The following is a 16,575-nucleotide window of genomic DNA, read 5'->3' as shown; positions in this document are numbered from 1 at the left end:
TCTGCGGAATCCTCCGGAAAATCGTGACCTAGGTATATTCGCTATTCAATGTATATGTTAATCTGTGCATATTTTTCACAGTAGAAAAATGTACACAAAATTTGTATTCCATTCCGATGAACAATTCTGCATTTGGCATTTTCAAAGCTTTTTTGACATTAAGATGAATGAAATTGTGTGTAACCATAGCCAATAATGCACTGCAATTCACCAGATTACTCACGGGGCAAGGACTTTATGGAAACACTGCCTCATCTTCCCACATACAGATATTCCTTTTGTTCTTTGTGTGACTCTTGCTGCAGTAAAAATGTAAAATAAACTCTCAAAGACTTTTGATTCTCCAAGTTGCATTTTGCAGAAGTGATGGATTTCCTATGTTACGGAATTTGGATTTTGTTGTAAGGTGTTGGGCATAGTTGGGTCGGCCTTATTAAGGTATTCATAGTCTTGGGTAGCTCAACAGTAAATATTTATTAGCTACTAGAAATACATAGGTACAGTAAAGGTTCAAGCCAGAAGCTGTCTTCATGCTTGCTTCTATACATGGCTCAGTACAGCCCTACACTGGCTCTGAGGTGCAGGTTATTTTTTTTTGTTATATCACTGTATGATATAGCCCCCTAATATGTACCCAACGTATTTACACGTTATCCCTGTTTACCCCATGTACTTACATCCTTACTGCTACCCGATCTCACTCAAGCCTCTGAATCCATTGGTTCAGGCAGTCTGCAGGCTGGTACTGTTTGAAGTCCCATTCTTGGCCACCATATCTTGCTGCTGTTATTGTCAGGGGAGTGCTAAGCTCTGGCGCTTCAGATAAACTTTGTTGAATTGGAGACTATTCTGGCATCTGGGTGGCATTTCATCATCATTCTCCATTTCATCATCATTCTTCATTTCATCATCATTCTCCATTCATAGAACATAGAACATTACAGCGCAGTACAGGCCCTTCAGCCCTCTGTTGCACCGACCAGTGAAACCAATCTAAAGCCCATCTAACCTACACTATTCCAATATCATCCATATGTTTATCCAATGGCCATTTAAATGCCCTTAATGTTGGCGAGTCCACTACTGCTGCAGGCAGGGCACTCCACGCCCTTACTACTCTCTGAGTGAAGAACCTACCTCTGACATCTGTCCTATATCTATCACCCCTCAATTTAAAGCTATGTCCCCTTGTGCTAACTATCACCATCCGAGGAAAAAGGCTCTCACTATCCACCCTATCTGATCCTCTGATCATCTTGTATGCCTCTATTAAGTCATCTCTTAATCTTCTTCTCTCTAACGAAAACAACCTCAAGTCCCTCAGCCTTTCCTCATAAGACCTTCCCACCGTATCAGGCAACATCCTGGTAAATCTCCTCTGCACCCTTTCCAATGCTTCCATATCCTTCCTATAATGCGGCGACCAGAACTGTACGCAATACTCCAAGTGTGTCCGCACCAGAGTTTTGTACAGCTGCAACCTGACCTCCTGGCTCCGAAACTCAATCCCTCTACCAATAAAAGCTAACACTCCGTACGCCTTCTTAACAACCCTATCAACCTGGGTGCCAACTTTCAAAGATCTGTGCACATGGACACCGAGATCTCTCTGTTCATCCACACTACCAAGTATCTTACCATTAGCCCAGTACTCTGTATTCCTGTTCCTCCTTCCAAAGTGAATCACCTCACACTTTTCCACATTGAACTCCATTTGCCACCTCTCAGCCCAGCACTGCAGCTTATCTATGCCCCTCTGTAACCTGCAACAACCTTCCGCACTGTCCACAACTCCGGCTTTAGTGTCATCCGCTAATTTACTAACCCGTCCTTCTATGCCCTCATCCAGGTCATTTATAAAAATGACAAACAGCAGGGGCCCCAAAACAGATCCTTGCAGTACACCACTAGTAACTGAACTCCAGGATGAATATTTCCCATCAACCGCCACCTTCTGTCTTCTTACAGCTAGCCAGTTCCTGATCCAAACCGCTAAATCACCCTCAATCCCATGCGTCCGTATTTTCTGCAATAGCTTACCATGGGGAACCTTATCAAACGCTTTACTGAAATCCATATACACTACATCAACTGCTTTACCCTCATCCACCTCTTTGGTCACCTTCTCAAAGAACTCAATAAGGTTTGTGTGGCACGACCTACCCTTCACAAAACTGTGTTGACTATCCCTAATCAAATTATTCCTTTCTAGATGATTATAAATCCTATCTTTTATAATCCTTTCCAAAACTTTGTCCACAACAGAAATAAGGCTCACTGGTCTATAATTGCCAGGGTTGTCTCTACTCCCCTTCTTGAACAAGGGGACAACATTTGCTATCCTCCAGTCTTCTGGCACTATTCCTGTAGACAATGACGACATAAGGATCCAAGCCAAAGGCTCTGCAATCTCCTCCCTAGCCTCCCAGAGAATCCTAGGATAAATCCCATCCGGCCCAGGGGACTTATCTATTTTCACACTTTCCAGAAATGCTAGGAGCAATCCAGGGAGTGTTAATTGGCTGGAGATGGAGCATCTGTCCGTCACGTAGGTGGAAGTCCCGCCTCAGAGAATTTGTTGGCCAATTTCCTTGGCTGGCAGCTCTGTAGTCCCAGCAGTGCCACTGGTGGCCAAGAATGGGACTTCAAACAGTACCAGAAACCGCGATCAAGGACTGAGTAATATTGGGGTGTGGGAGTGGTGGGAATTGTGAGTTGTGGGGAGGGGGTGGAATGAGACGGCCCAACATCCGAGCAGTAAAGTCAGAGTGGAGCTGACATGCTCCACACCGATTGGGGGGCTGCGGAATAAGGGCTAAGTGGGACTTGCACCTCTTCCTTGGCAAGAAATCCCACAATTGGATTCGCCAGCATCTTCACCAGTCCTGGCAGCACCAAGAGCAAGTCAGTGGAAATGGTCAGGACTGCAGGAGAAGAAGGAAGAGGGGTCCTTGGATTCCCGAAGCAGCTAAGTCCGGGATCTAGACCAGAGACGATTTGGATAGGTCAGGGTTCGGGGGAGCAGGTGGGTTTAGTACTGCAGGCAAGTCGGAGGGAAGACGATTCACTCATGGGAGGGTCACCCCATGACCGTCAAGAGAGAACCCCCTTCCTTCACGTCCTTTGATGAACTTATTAAAAAATCGGCCTGCCCACTCCTGCCCCTTTGTCTATGCAAAACATTTTATGGTATGGGTAGTGTATTATCGGCTCATTATTGATAACCAGCCTAATTGATCCTTGATCATTTATTTAAATATGGCAGACGAGCTGCTAGTTTTGCCCCCACCCTCACATGATGGGGGCTGAGCCCGGGGGTTAGTTAATGGGGTGGCACCCTATTTTATGTGCCCTTCCACCCAAAACACACCCAACAGGGGCAGGTAAAATACTGCCCCAGGTGAATTGCTGGTGGAGGGGGTGGGTGGTGATCTCACAGCAGGGTGATTTGAAACCCAAGTAGGGGGTGAGGGGGGGGGGATGGGAGCAGCTGTAGGCGGTAGACCTTGGTGGGGCTACCCAATGTGGAAAAGGGGGGCCTTTGAGGAAGGTGCACCCACTCCATTGAGACAAGGTCTATGTAGGGTAGCCCGCAGGCCCTCCCCACTGTCCCTGAAGTCCTCCTGCCACCCATTCAGGCAGGGTGTGATACAGCCGTAGGGCTTCACTTGGGGTGAGGGAGGCTGGGCCACTCTCAGCCTCACCCACTCTGTGTATAAATTGCAGACAGGTTGCCGGTAGGTGCAAGGATTGAGGGGAATTTTATGAGCTCCTCCACATGCAAACCTACCACTGGGAGCTGTAAAATTCTGCCTTCTAACTATCCTTTTCATTCCCTTACCTCATTCTCCATTTCCTTTTATATTACTTGTTTCTGATGTCTTTCCATGGTTTCCCCACTGTCAGTTTTTTTTAAAAAGTCACCGTAGTCCCAGATGACCATAGGCTGCCCCTCCCCCCTTTTGAGGGGGAGAGCTGACTGGTGGTGATTTAACCTGAGGATCACCACACCTCAGGCAAGGGACAAAATTGAGAAGGCAGCTTTCATGAATAACTTCAGCCAGTATAGGAATCAAACCCGTGCTGCTGGTATCAGTCTGCATTACTAACCAGCTGTCCAGTCAACTGAGCTAAACCTACTCCAGATGTGGCCTCACCAATGTCCTGTATAGCTGGAGCATAACCTTTTCTACTTTCGTATTCTGCAATAAACTTGTAATACATTCGTATTTCGCAATAAACGATAATACTTTACTCGTTTTCCTAATTACTTGCTGTACCCACATAATAACCTTTTTCGACTCATGCACTAGGACACCCAGATCCTTCTGCATCTTAGAGCTCACTGCAATCTCTCACTGTTTAAGTAAGATGCTTCTTTCTTATCCTTCCTGTCAGTTTAAATCGCGACAGTCTGCCTCCCTGTATCTGGGCTCCTGTTTCTGACTTCTGCTTCTGTAAGTTTGTAATCCACGGGTTTTGCTTTGCTTTGTGTTGCTAATGTTTGGTAAGGGGGGACAGAAGAGGAATGAAATCAGATGGGCAACTGGCCAATTGTAAGACATTTGTTTTGCAAAAAGTTGATTTAAACAGGATGTAACTGTTTATATGAAACCAGCAGTGTGAAAATTTCCCAAAGTAGTTTTTTCATGTAAAAATGGTGTCAGACTACCTCCTGTCATTTCTATTACGATAATTCACTAATGTAGAAAGGATGGTTTATTTGCTGGAAATTTACTGCTGGAGTGGATATCTGGGCAGAATTGTCCATAGTGGGGACAGAGATGGAAGATGTGACGAGCCGATCAGAAGTCCATTTACTTTGTCAGGACTGGAAGATCCTGCCAGCAGGAGCGACTGGAAAATTCCACTCCTGATGCAGGGACTGAATTTGAAGAATTGAGGCTGTTTTTATTGGAAGAGAGGAGATTGCAGGGTGATGGGCGGCACGGTGGCACAGTGGTTAGCACTGCTGCCTCACAGCGCCAGGGACCCGGGTTTGATTCCTGGCTTGGGTCACTGTCTGTGTGGAGTCTGAACATTCTTCCTGTGTCGGTGTGGGTTTCCTCCTGGTTCTACAGTTTCCTCCCACAGTCGAAAAGACGTGCTGGTTAGGTGCATTGGACATGCTAAATTCTCCCTCAGTGTCCCCGAACAGGCGCTGGAGTGTGGCGACTAGGGGATTTTCACAGTAACTTCATTCACACTGAAATGTAATGTGACACTAATAATTTTTTAAAACTTTAAACTGATTTGATAAAGGCGTTTAGTTAATGAGTAATGGGACAGATTAGACATAAACCACAGCCTGGAAATTGGTTTTTGCTGCTAATTCCAGGGCTGAAATAGGCAGGCCTGACATACACCTGACACTGGGCCTCAAGCCTCTGATATTTGCTTGCTAGATCTCCCCGGACAACATACCAGTGAAGTGGTTTCAACTGTGGGTCATTATGTTGCCAGTAGTGGTTTTCATTATCTTCTATGGTTCTGTTAATTGGCCACAAAATGAAATAAGACGTCATTAAAATCTTCCTGATCCAAATCAGCAATCCATTCTTTTTTTGCATTAACCTTCCTGTCCTAGGTTAACAGGTTTTCAGCTTTTGGTTTTATAAGTGGCTTGCAGTTTTGTTTAATCGTGTGCGATAGAAAATCAATCATTCTTCCTTTTTGTGGGAGGCAGATTCAGAGACTGAGGGCAACAGAGAGATGAAATAGGTAAAAGGGATGCAGTGCAGGAATGCACTTTGTTTTCTCCCAGCTCACATCCAGGCAAGCATTTCTTTTGAAGAAATCTCTCAAAAATTAAAAATCAAGCTTACTTGGACATCCTCTGCCCATGATCATGGCCCCATTTAGCAGTAAAATCATGTCAGGATCAGAATGATGTTCTTGGACCTTGAAATTTATATATTGATGTGGCTCCTAGCTGTTGTCAGGGGAGTCTTGGCTTCGCCTTCACTGGAATTTGTGGTGTTAAAATGGGAATAGGCACAAACTCATCAGGAACTCTGTTGGAATCATTTGATAACAATTTCCCATCTCCAGCCCACTCTGTTCCTGCCAAATGAGTAGGATTATTCATAGAAGAATAGAATCATAGATTCCCTACAGTGCAGAAGGAGGCCATTCGGCCCATCAAGCACACACCGACAACAATCCCACCCAAGCCCTATCCCCGTAACACCATGTATTTACCCTGCCAGTCCCCCTGACACTAAGGGGCAATTTAACATGGCCAATCAACCTAACCCACACATCTTTGAATTGTGGGAGGAAATGGAGCACCAGGAGGAAACCCACGCAAATACGGGAGAATGTGCAAACTCCAAACAGTCACCCGAGGGTGGAATTATACCTGGGTCCCAGGCGTTGTGAGGCAGCAGTGCTAACCACTGTGCCAACAAAGAACAAAGAAAATTACAGCACAAGAATAGGCCCTTCGGCCCTCCAAGCCTGCACCGACCATGCTGCCCGACTTAACTAAAGCTCCCTACCCTTCCAGGGACCATATCCCTCTATTCCCATCCTATTCATGTAGTTGCCAAGACGCCCCTTAAAAGCCACTACCGTATCCGCTTCCACTACCTCCCCCGGCAGCGAGTTCCAGGCACCCACCACCCTCTGTGTAAAAAATCTGTCTCATACATCTCCTTTTAAACCTTGCCCCTCGCACCTTAAATCTGTGCCCCCTAGTAATTGACTCTTCCACCCTGGGAAAAAGCTTCTGACTATCCACTCTGTCCATGCCTCTCATAATCTTGTAGACTTCTATCAGGTCGCCCCTCAACCTCCGTCATTCCAGTGAGAACAAACCAAGTTTCTCCAACCTCTCTTCATAGCTAATGCCGTCCATACCAGGCAACAGCCTGGTAAATCTTTTCTGTACCCTCTCCAAAGCCTCCACATCCTTCTGATAGTGTGGCGACCAGAATTGAACACTATATTCCAAGTGCGGCCTAACTAAGGTTCTATAAAGCTGCAACATGACTTGCCAATTTTTAAACTCAATGCCCCGGCCGATGGAGGCAAGCATGCCGTATGCCTCCTTGACTACCTTCTCCATCTGCATTGCCACTTTCAGTGACCTGTGCACCTGTACACCCGTATCCCTCTGCCTATCAATACTCTTAAGGGTTCTGCCATTTACTGTATATTTCCTATCTGTATTAGACCCTCCAAAATGCATTACCTCACATTTGTCCGGATTAAACTCCATCTGCAATTTCTCCATCCAAGTCTTCAACCCATCTATATCCTGCTGTATCCTCTGATGTTTCTCATCGCTATCCGCAAATCCACCAACCTTTGTGTCGTCCTTCTACCATGCTGCCTTCTAATCACATAATTCAGTAAAATTGACAGTGATTTAAAGACACTAATTGAGTCTTGTGGCTGCAAGATTACAGCTACAGTGACATCTTAACAATATTTAAAGAAAATTCTATCTGGTATTTCTAGTGAAATTTAAATGTGCCATTTGAAGAAGAATTGTAACCAGTGTTTCTGTTAATTGGTCACAACATGATTTAAGATATCACTAAAATCTTCTTTGTAATCCAAGGCAACAATATTTTCTAAGTTGCTTTGCAATTTTTTTAAATCATGGGTGATAGAAAATAATCATTTTTCTTTTCTTCATTAGCTTGCCATGATATCACAGCAGACTTAAAGTTCATAATCGATGGCTCCAGGTTTGTAGGAGAAATGAACTTCAAGAAGCTCATTGCCTTTCTGTATGATAGCGTTAACGTTTTTAACAAAATTGGTCCTGAAGGAATACAGGTAATTCTGGGTCCAAAATTTTCTGATTTCTTCCGTTTTTTCTTGTTCATAGAATCCCTACAGTGCAGAAGAAGACCATTCGGCCCATCGAGTCTGCACCGACCACAATCCCACCCAGGCCCTATTCCACATATTTACCCTGCTAATCCCCTAACACTAGGGTTAATTTTGCATGGCCAATCAACCTACCCTGCATATCTTTGGACTGTGGGAGGAAACCGGAGCACCCGGAGGAAACCCACGCAGATATAGGGAGAATGTGCAAACTCAACACGGACAGTGCCAGAATTGAACCTGGTCCCTGGTGCTGTGAGGCAGCAGTGCTAACCACTGCGTCACCATGCCGTCCATCAATCTGGCTCGCAAGCTTGTTAAAAGTCATCATCACCGTTTCTGTGTAAAGGTCTTACATAAAAACTCGTTTTATGGCTAATTAGGAAACAGTACTTTTCTTTCTTAAATAAAACAAATGGCTTATTTACAGTAATGATTGTTTCTCGAAATCACATTGCCATTTTGTTCTGTACTGAAAATGATCATTTGAGTTTTTATTTTCAAATACGCTGATTTATTTTTCACAGGTATCGGTGAATCAGTTTAGTGGTCACATGAGGAATGAAATTCAGTTTGGCTCCTTTGAAATGAAAGAAAGGTTACTCGGTGCAATCTATGACATCCCTTACAGAGGAGCAGACTCTAATACAGGTATCGATACAGCAGACAGGTTAAAATGCAGACAAGCCCATGACTTATAATTGTCTAAATTACTGTTTTACATTAAAACATGCATTTCTAAAATTTTCTTTGCAAGTAAGTACTTTTATTTCATGTTCAGAATCTTTGAATCATAGAAGAATATAGCAAAGGATACCATTTGGCCCATTATGCCCATGATGGCTCTGTGAAGACACAACCCAGTCACTACCATGCTCTTTCCGCATAGCCTTAAAATTTGTCCCTTTCAAAACTCAATTGACATCCTGAAAGTTATTGAATCTGGGCTAACTTTGATGGTCCAACAACCTCTATAATCGATGTCAGCCTTAGATGAGGGAAGGCTCCCCAGGTAGAGGAAATGTTCCGCGTTTGGGAGGGTTTCACAATTGTTCTTCATGGAGGGATCTTGCCCTCGGTTGGTAAATGACTTGAGTCTTCTTGAGTTGAGGCTGAGACTGATTGAATATGCTTCTGCAAAGGAGTCAAGCATGGCTTGGAGATTCTCCTGTGGAAGAGCAGGGATGGCGATGTCATCCGCAAACTGAAGTCCCATGAGTGATGTCAGTGTTGTTTTCTTCTTGGATTTCAACATGTTGGGCCTGATTTTACCATTTTCATTCTAAGTGCTGAATCTGGGCGCAATTCAGATCTGACTTGGAAATCTGCTTTCAGGCAGAAATATGCACTCAGCCTGAAAAAAAAATCGCGGGTCCGAATCGCACTGTGGGTGGGACTTATCACGCCCAAAATGATCGGAGCTCTGAACTGCGCATGCGCAGTTAGAAAAAAATTTGAAAAACGCGCCCGTGTCAGATCGCTCCCGGACTGCAGAAAGCGGCTCGGGAGCGAAAAGCAGGAGCGATGGCCCCCACAGACATCACTGCCCCCCTTATCCACCCCCCCCACTACCCATACCCATTGCGACTCCCTGCCCCCTTCCCCCCCCCCCCACCGATCGCCCGCAGAGTGGCAGCGGACCACCCTCCCCCCCCACCAGTGAGCGATCGAACCTCTCCCCAGATCTGGCCTCACTACCCCCCCCCCCCCGCCACCCCCCAGAGTTACAGCTGCCCTGCCTCCTCATCCCTGTCCCCCAACCAGAGAATGATCTGACCCGCCTCCTCTCCTCCCCACCAGACAACGATTGGTACTCCCTCCTCCCCACCCCTCACCAGAGAATGATCTGACCTGCCTCCCCCTCCCCCCCCCACGACCGATCTGAGTCAGAGAGCCGTTGGAAAGTCTGAACTTACCTCTTCAGCAGCTGGAGTGCCCGAAACAGACTTTTATTTAGCAGGTCCATTTCGGCGCGATTCCGGATTGGCGAACGCGGCGGTAAAGGGGGAAATGCTGATAAAGTTGGGCGGGCAGTTCATTAATTCAATTGAAATGCATGCAAATGCATTTAAATCGCTGTTGCGCCCATTTCGGGCGCGAATCGGCCATTCCTGGGCCTCGGTAAAGTGGACACCTGCGCGGATGTGGGCGCAGATCGCGTTAATGGCCTCGCACCCGACTTTACCACGTTTTCACGCCCGAAAACGGGCACGACGCAATGGTAAAATCAGGCCCGTTGAGGTTGAAATGTTTTCCGTCCATCCTGTAGACGATGTCCACTCCACTGGGAAGCTTGTTCCTGGCAAGGTGAAGGATGGTGGCCATTAAGATGGAGAAAAGGGTGGGAGTGATAACATATTTTAATGGGTTTGACATGCTGATACCACAGTGGTACCATTGGATACGTTGAGCAGAATTTGCCACCAACTTATTACCCGGCTTTCATCTTCCGTCAGGAAGCTGACATTTCGCTTGTCTCGATTCCTGTTCCCGGGAGATTCACAAGATTCCCTCCATTGTCCCAGCTTTCTTTATAAATATGAGACTCTGAAGAAACTGCCAAAATTAGGATTGTTCAATAAGAGACATGTTGATAAATAATCCTACTTTTCATATACTTTACAACCCTGGAAGTTATTTTTAAAAATTCTTTTGTGGGTGTTAATGGCATTTGTTTCCCATGCCTAATCCAACTGAGTGGATTGTTAAACCATTGCTGAAAGCTGTTATGAATCAACCACTTTGCTATGGGTCTGGAGTCACATGTAGGTCATAGAGTCATAGTCATAGAATCAGAGAGGTTTACAGCATGGAAACAGGCCCTTCAGCCCAACTTGTCTGTGCCATCCAGTTTTTACCACTAAGCTAGTCCCAATTGTCCTCATTTGGCCCATATCCCTTTATACCCATCTAACTGTCTAAATGCTTTTTAAAAGACCAAATTGTACCCACCTCTATTACTGCCTCTGGCAGCTCGTTCCAGACACTCACCACCCTCTGAGTGAAAACATTGCCTCTCTGGATCCTTTTATATTTCTCCCCTCTCACCTTAAACCTATGCCGTCTAGTTTTAGATTCCCCTTACTTTGAGAAAAGATGTTGACTATCTATCTTATCTAAGCCCCTCATTATTTTATAGACCTCTATAAGATCACCCCTAAGCCTCCTGAGCTCCAGAAAAAAACACCCAGTCCATCCTGCCTGTCTTTATAACTCAAACCATCAAGTCCTAGGAGCATTCTAGTAAATCTTTTCTGCACTCTTTTTAGTTTAATAATATCCTTTCTATAATAGGCTGACCAGAACTGTCCACAATATTCCAAGTGTGGCCTTACTAATGTCTTGTACAACTTCAAAAAGACGTCCCAACTCAAACTGGGTAAGGATGGTAAATTTCCTTTCCCAATGGGCATTAGTTTATAAGATGATAGCTTCATGGTCACCATTACTGAGACTAACTTTCAACTCCAAATTTTTTAAATAATTCTTTCAATATTGTTCAAATTTAAACTCCACCAGTTGCCATAGGAACATTAGCCTCACCTCTGGATTACTAATCAAGTGACACCACCATGACACTTGGCCTTTATATTAGACATTTTGCATGACAGAACACCAGGAAATGATGTGTAGAATGTTCCCAGCTACAAATTAACAGTGAACTGAAATACTGTTGAGATGGGCACTCCCTGTGCTGGCATTTTACACCCACAGGAAATTGCCCAAGGACAAATTGGGCAGAGACCGGGGTAATGAATCTCCACCACACTTCCCATTGATTAGCACCCCAAACTTAAACAGCCCATTACTAGAAAACTATGCTTGTTAAATGATTGTTAATATGGGACTTTTTGATCACAAGTTGTTCAATTTTGTTTTACAGCCAAGGATAGCATAATATCTAATAATCTGTTTTCCAAAGAAGAAACAATGCGAAGGAGAGGTGTTCACAAAATTTTGGTCGTTATCTCTCGTGGGACTGTGCTTGGCAAAATCCGCCCAACTGTGCAGCAATTGGCACTGAAAGGTGATTCTCTCGACAACTACCTCACTGGGATGAACTGTTGCTAAGTAAATTATTGTTAAAACTTAAATTATTTTCAGAACTGCATGATAAACTAAGGGCTGAAGCAGTTGTTACAGGCGTATATTTGTAAAAGAAAATAACAGTCACAGGGTCAGTAGTAATTTCACATTAGTGTATTCATGCAAGGCAGAAGAAAGTGAAGGGCACACTGGAATGACGCCATTACTGCAAAATTATATTGCATTTCTTTCATAATGGGCAGGATTTTCCGGCCTCACTTGCCCCGAAACTGGAATATCCCGCCTGAGGTCAGTGAACTTTTCCATGGTCCGTCCCTCACCCGCTCCGATTCCCGTGGCGAGCGGGATGGTAAAATTTGTCCCATTAACTCAAACATTAGCAACAACACCACTTTGCCTGCCACTTTAAAAATGCCTTCTTGTGGTTGACATTTTATTGAAGAATTATTATTTACCCTTACCTGAGGCAATATGAACCCATAGGGCGGGAATCTTTGCTCCACGCTCACCCCGAAACCGGAAAATCCCACCCTTTCCCTTTCCATGGTCCGCCCCTCACCCACTATGGTTCCCGTGGCAGGTGGAACGGGAAGATTCACCCTATAGCGTACTGGTGGCTGCCCTGTGACATTGTGTATGAGTAGTCTAGAATCTGACACACGGTTTTGATATTTAGCTGCTGACCTGGCCTGCCTCTTTAAGGCCACTGTTAAGTGGGAAAATGTTCTCCGTAAACAAATGCAAGTAGTCACTGATATTGTAGACCGCAGACGTCCTACAAAGAACAGCTGTTGTCAGCCTGTACATTTTGGCCTCCAGATTAATGACTGGCTTCCTTCATCTTCTTCACTAAAATTACTTTTCTTACATTAAAAAGTGTGACATCTGGAGTGTGATAGTTATGAAATTAGATACAAAATTTACATATAAGGAATATCAAGACTTAGTGTAAAAAGTATTAACAGCATTTACAACTAATTTGCTAAATTTGATTTGATTTATTATTGTCACGGTACTGGGATACAGTGAAAAGTATTGTTTCTTGAGTGCTATACAGACAAAGCATACCACTCATAAAGTATATAGGGGAGAAGGAAAAGGATAGGGTGCAGAATATAGGCCAGAACTGTACCACCTCACCCCGCCATGGAATCGGCGGGGGCGAGGATCCGACAACGGAAATCTCTGTTGACCTCGGGCGGGAATTTCCAGTCTTGCCTGAGCGTTACAGGTAGGGTGAAGAGAAAGATCAGAAGAGGCTTCAAAGGAACATTATTAGAAAGTTTAGAAGGGTTAGAGTTCGGTTTTAAAGGCGCAGAACGGGAGTAAAAGATGGAATGAGAGGGTATGCTGGGGACAGTTCGCAAGAAGTCGCCTCGCTCCGGTGCCATCTTTTTTTCTGTATAAGGATAATGTAGGCAGCATCACAGTGGAAGCCAGATAATATCTGTCTGCCAAGAAGTTTTATCATTGTAAAGTTATTTCGATTGTTTTTGCACAGGCTTCTTTATCTTCATTCTTGGTGTTGATGATGCTGATGAGGAAAGAATTGAGGAAATTGCAGGCACACCCAGCAGCAGAACTGTTTTACATGTAACTGATTTCAATGATTTAAGCACTATTGGAAACAAATTCATTTCATCCATTTGTCAGACTGTCTCTACAAGTAAGTGTTTTACTTTCCCAGAATGCGTATTTGCTGTCTGTACAGAAAACACAAAACCTTAATGAAACTGAGCTTCAGCAGTAAATACTGTGATGATGTGATATTGATTATCCTAACCACCAAAGGCTAACTACAGCTTTAATTAACATATTCAGATTAACTGCTGATTATTCTTTCAGGTGTGAATATTGCAACTTAGTGCTCCTGGTATAAAGCTTCCCAATTTAGGAGGTCAGAGTGCTACTTTGTAGCCTATATATTCTTCCATCCATTCAAAAACAGTGGGCTGCAAGTTAAACACACTGAGGTCTATACTGGAATTTGGAACGTGAGCTCCCATTGAATGAAGGTCTGCACTGAGAGTGTTAAATCATTTACAATTGGTTGGGCTTCACAGTTAAAAGCAAATTACTGCGGATGCCGGAATCTGAAACCAAAAGAGCAAATGCTGGAAAATCTCAGCAGGTCTGGCAGCATCTATGAGGAGAGAAAAGAGCTCATGTTTCAAGTCCAGATGACCTTTTGTCAAAGCTTTGACAAAGGGTCATCTGGACTCGAAATGTCAGCCCTTTTCTCTCCTCACAGATGCTGCCAGATCTGCTGAGATTTTCCAACATTTTCTCTTTTGGAATTCACAGTTCATGGCTAAACAACATTGCTTACCGTTGACCTCAAAGAAAGCTGCCCCGATGAGCTTAGAGATCTCTCTGGTGTGGATTTCTACTTTCCCAATATCTATCTGAATCCAATGCTAAGTCAAAGGGATCTCCAGGCATTCAGGGCTGCTTATTCTGATGATATCATCAAACAGGGTAAACAGCCAATCACATTGAAGTATTCTCGCTGACAGCAAACCGGGAAGTAAAACCCACTAAATCTGTTTACTTCTAAAGTTAAACTTTATATAGAGGGGAAAACTGTTTGGGATATGCACATGTGATTCAGGTAAAGGCTAAAATATCGCATGAAAACTTGAAGTTATTTATTATCTGAACCTGTGTTTTTTTATCATAACGAAGAAATCTGATATTGAACTAACACAAACGTAGTTTTTCAGGGCCTGTGTAGGCTGTTTAGTGGCAATTATGAACTTAGTACACTGTTAAAACCCAGTTACTCTTCAACATGCTGTAACCTTTTAAAGAATTTTTACAGTGAGATTAATTTGATTATTGTCACATGTATTGGTATACAGTGAAAAGTATTGTTTCTTGCACGCTATACAAAGACAAAACATACTGTACATAGAGAAGGAAAGGCGAGAGTGCAGAATGTAGTGTTACAGTCATAGCTAGGGTGTAGAGAAAGATCAACTTAATGTGAGGTAGGTCCATTCAAATGGCAGCAGGGTAGAAGCTGTTCTTGAGTTGGTTGGTACATGTCATCAGACTTTTGTATCTTTTTCTCGATGGAGGAAGGTGTAAGAGAGTATATCCAGGATGCGTGGGATCCTTGATTATGCTGGCTACTTTTCCGAGGTAGCGGGAAGTATAGATAGGACCCGATATTATCATTTTCATTCTTAGTGCTGAATTTGGGCGCAATTCAGATCCGACTTGGAAATCTGCTTTCAGGTGCCCCCATACGCACTTAGCCTGAAAAAAAAATCACGCGTCTGATGGCGCTGTGGGCGGGGCTTGTGCGCCCAAAAAGACCAGACCTCTGAGCTGCGCATGCGCAATGAGGAAAAAAAATTTGAAAATCGCACCGCTGTCACATCGCTCCCGGGCCGCAAAAAGCGGATAAAGCGGCCCGGGAACGATGGTCCCCACAGACATCACCCCCACCCCACAACATAACTTTCCCACTTATCCACCCACCATGCCCCCCGCTACCCAGACTGATCATGACCCCCTGCCCCTTTCCCCCCCCCGCAGAGTGGCAGAGGACCCCCCTGCTCCCCCCTCCCTCCCCACCACCAGACAACAATCTGGTCTCCTTCCCCCCGCCCCCACCAGACAATGATCAGGCCTCCCTCCTCCCCCCCCCCCACCCCCCCACAACCAGACAACGATCGGGCCTCCCTCCTCCCTCCCCCATCCACTAGAGATACATCTGACCCTCCTCCCTCCTCCCCCTCCTCCCACCACTGATCTGCATCAGAGAGCCGTTGGATGCTCTGAACTTACCTCTTCAGAAGCTGGAGTGCCCGAAACAGACCTTTGCCGAGCATGTCTGTTTTGCGCCAAATATGGACATGTGAACGCAATGGTAAAGGGGGAAATGCTGGTAAAGTTGGGTGGACAGTTCATCAATTCAATGTAAATGCCTGCAAATGCATTTAAATCGCCGTTGTGCCAATTCCGGGTGCAAATTGGATGGCGGCCATTTTCAGGCCTTGGTAAAATAGGCATCTGCGCGGGTGCGGATCGCGTTAATGGCCTCAGGCCCGACTTTTCCACGTTTTCGTGCCCTCTTGGTAAAATCTGGCCCACAGGGCCTGATTCTACCATTTTCATTCTAAGTGCTGAATCTGGGTGCAATTCAGATCCGACTTGGAAATCTGTTTTCTGGTGCCTCCATACGCACTTAGCCTGAAAAAGAAATCGCGGGTCTGAATTGCGCTGTGGGCGGGGCTTAGTGCACCCAAAACGATCGGAGCTCTGAACTGCACATGCGCAGTTAGAAATAAAATTTGAAAATCGCGCCGCTGTCACATCGCTCCCGGGCCCCAAAAAGCGGATAAAGTGGCCCGGGAGTGAAGGTCTCCACAGACATCACCCCCACCCCACAACATAACTTTCCCCCTTATCCACCCCGCCCCCCTACACCCCAGACTGATCGCGACTCTCTAGCTCCTTTCACCTCCACCGATCGCCCGCAGAGTGGCAGCGGAGTCCCCTGCCCCCCGCACCAGAGATCCATCTGGCCTCCCTCCCAATATATTTCACATACTCACAGCCGAGGACTTTGACAGTTCCACTAATTACATGCACGTGCACTATTATAGCTGTGGAATCCCTTCTCTCTGCTGCCTGTACTTGCAAAATCCACCAAGGTACATATCCAGGCCTTAATTG

At 45.0% G+C, this 16,575-nt stretch overlaps 1 protein-coding gene across 1 annotated transcript in view; it reads left to right on the top strand.

The window, feature by feature from the left end:
* LOC144508304 (collagen alpha-1(XIV) chain-like) overlaps nt 1-16,575 on the top strand; it is a 148,775-nt gene that overhangs the window by 98,435 nt on the left and 33,765 nt on the right. The window contains exons 26-29 of the mRNA XM_078236125.1: nt 7,649-7,788; nt 8,370-8,493; nt 11,726-11,869; nt 13,391-13,555. Coding sequence (XP_078092251.1) covers nt 7,649-7,788; nt 8,370-8,493; nt 11,726-11,869; nt 13,391-13,555 — 573 coding nt within the window. The remainder of the gene's footprint in view (nt 1-7,648; nt 7,789-8,369; nt 8,494-11,725; nt 11,870-13,390; nt 13,556-16,575) is intronic.

This window comes from Mustelus asterias, chromosome 20 (assembly GCF_964213995.1).
Source record: "Mustelus asterias chromosome 20, sMusAst1.hap1.1, whole genome shotgun sequence".
Taxonomy (NCBI): domain Eukaryota; kingdom Metazoa; phylum Chordata; class Chondrichthyes; order Carcharhiniformes; family Triakidae; genus Mustelus; species Mustelus asterias.
The sequence above is the reverse complement of the archived record's forward strand: the minus strand, read 5'-3'. Positions and strand labels throughout refer to the sequence as shown.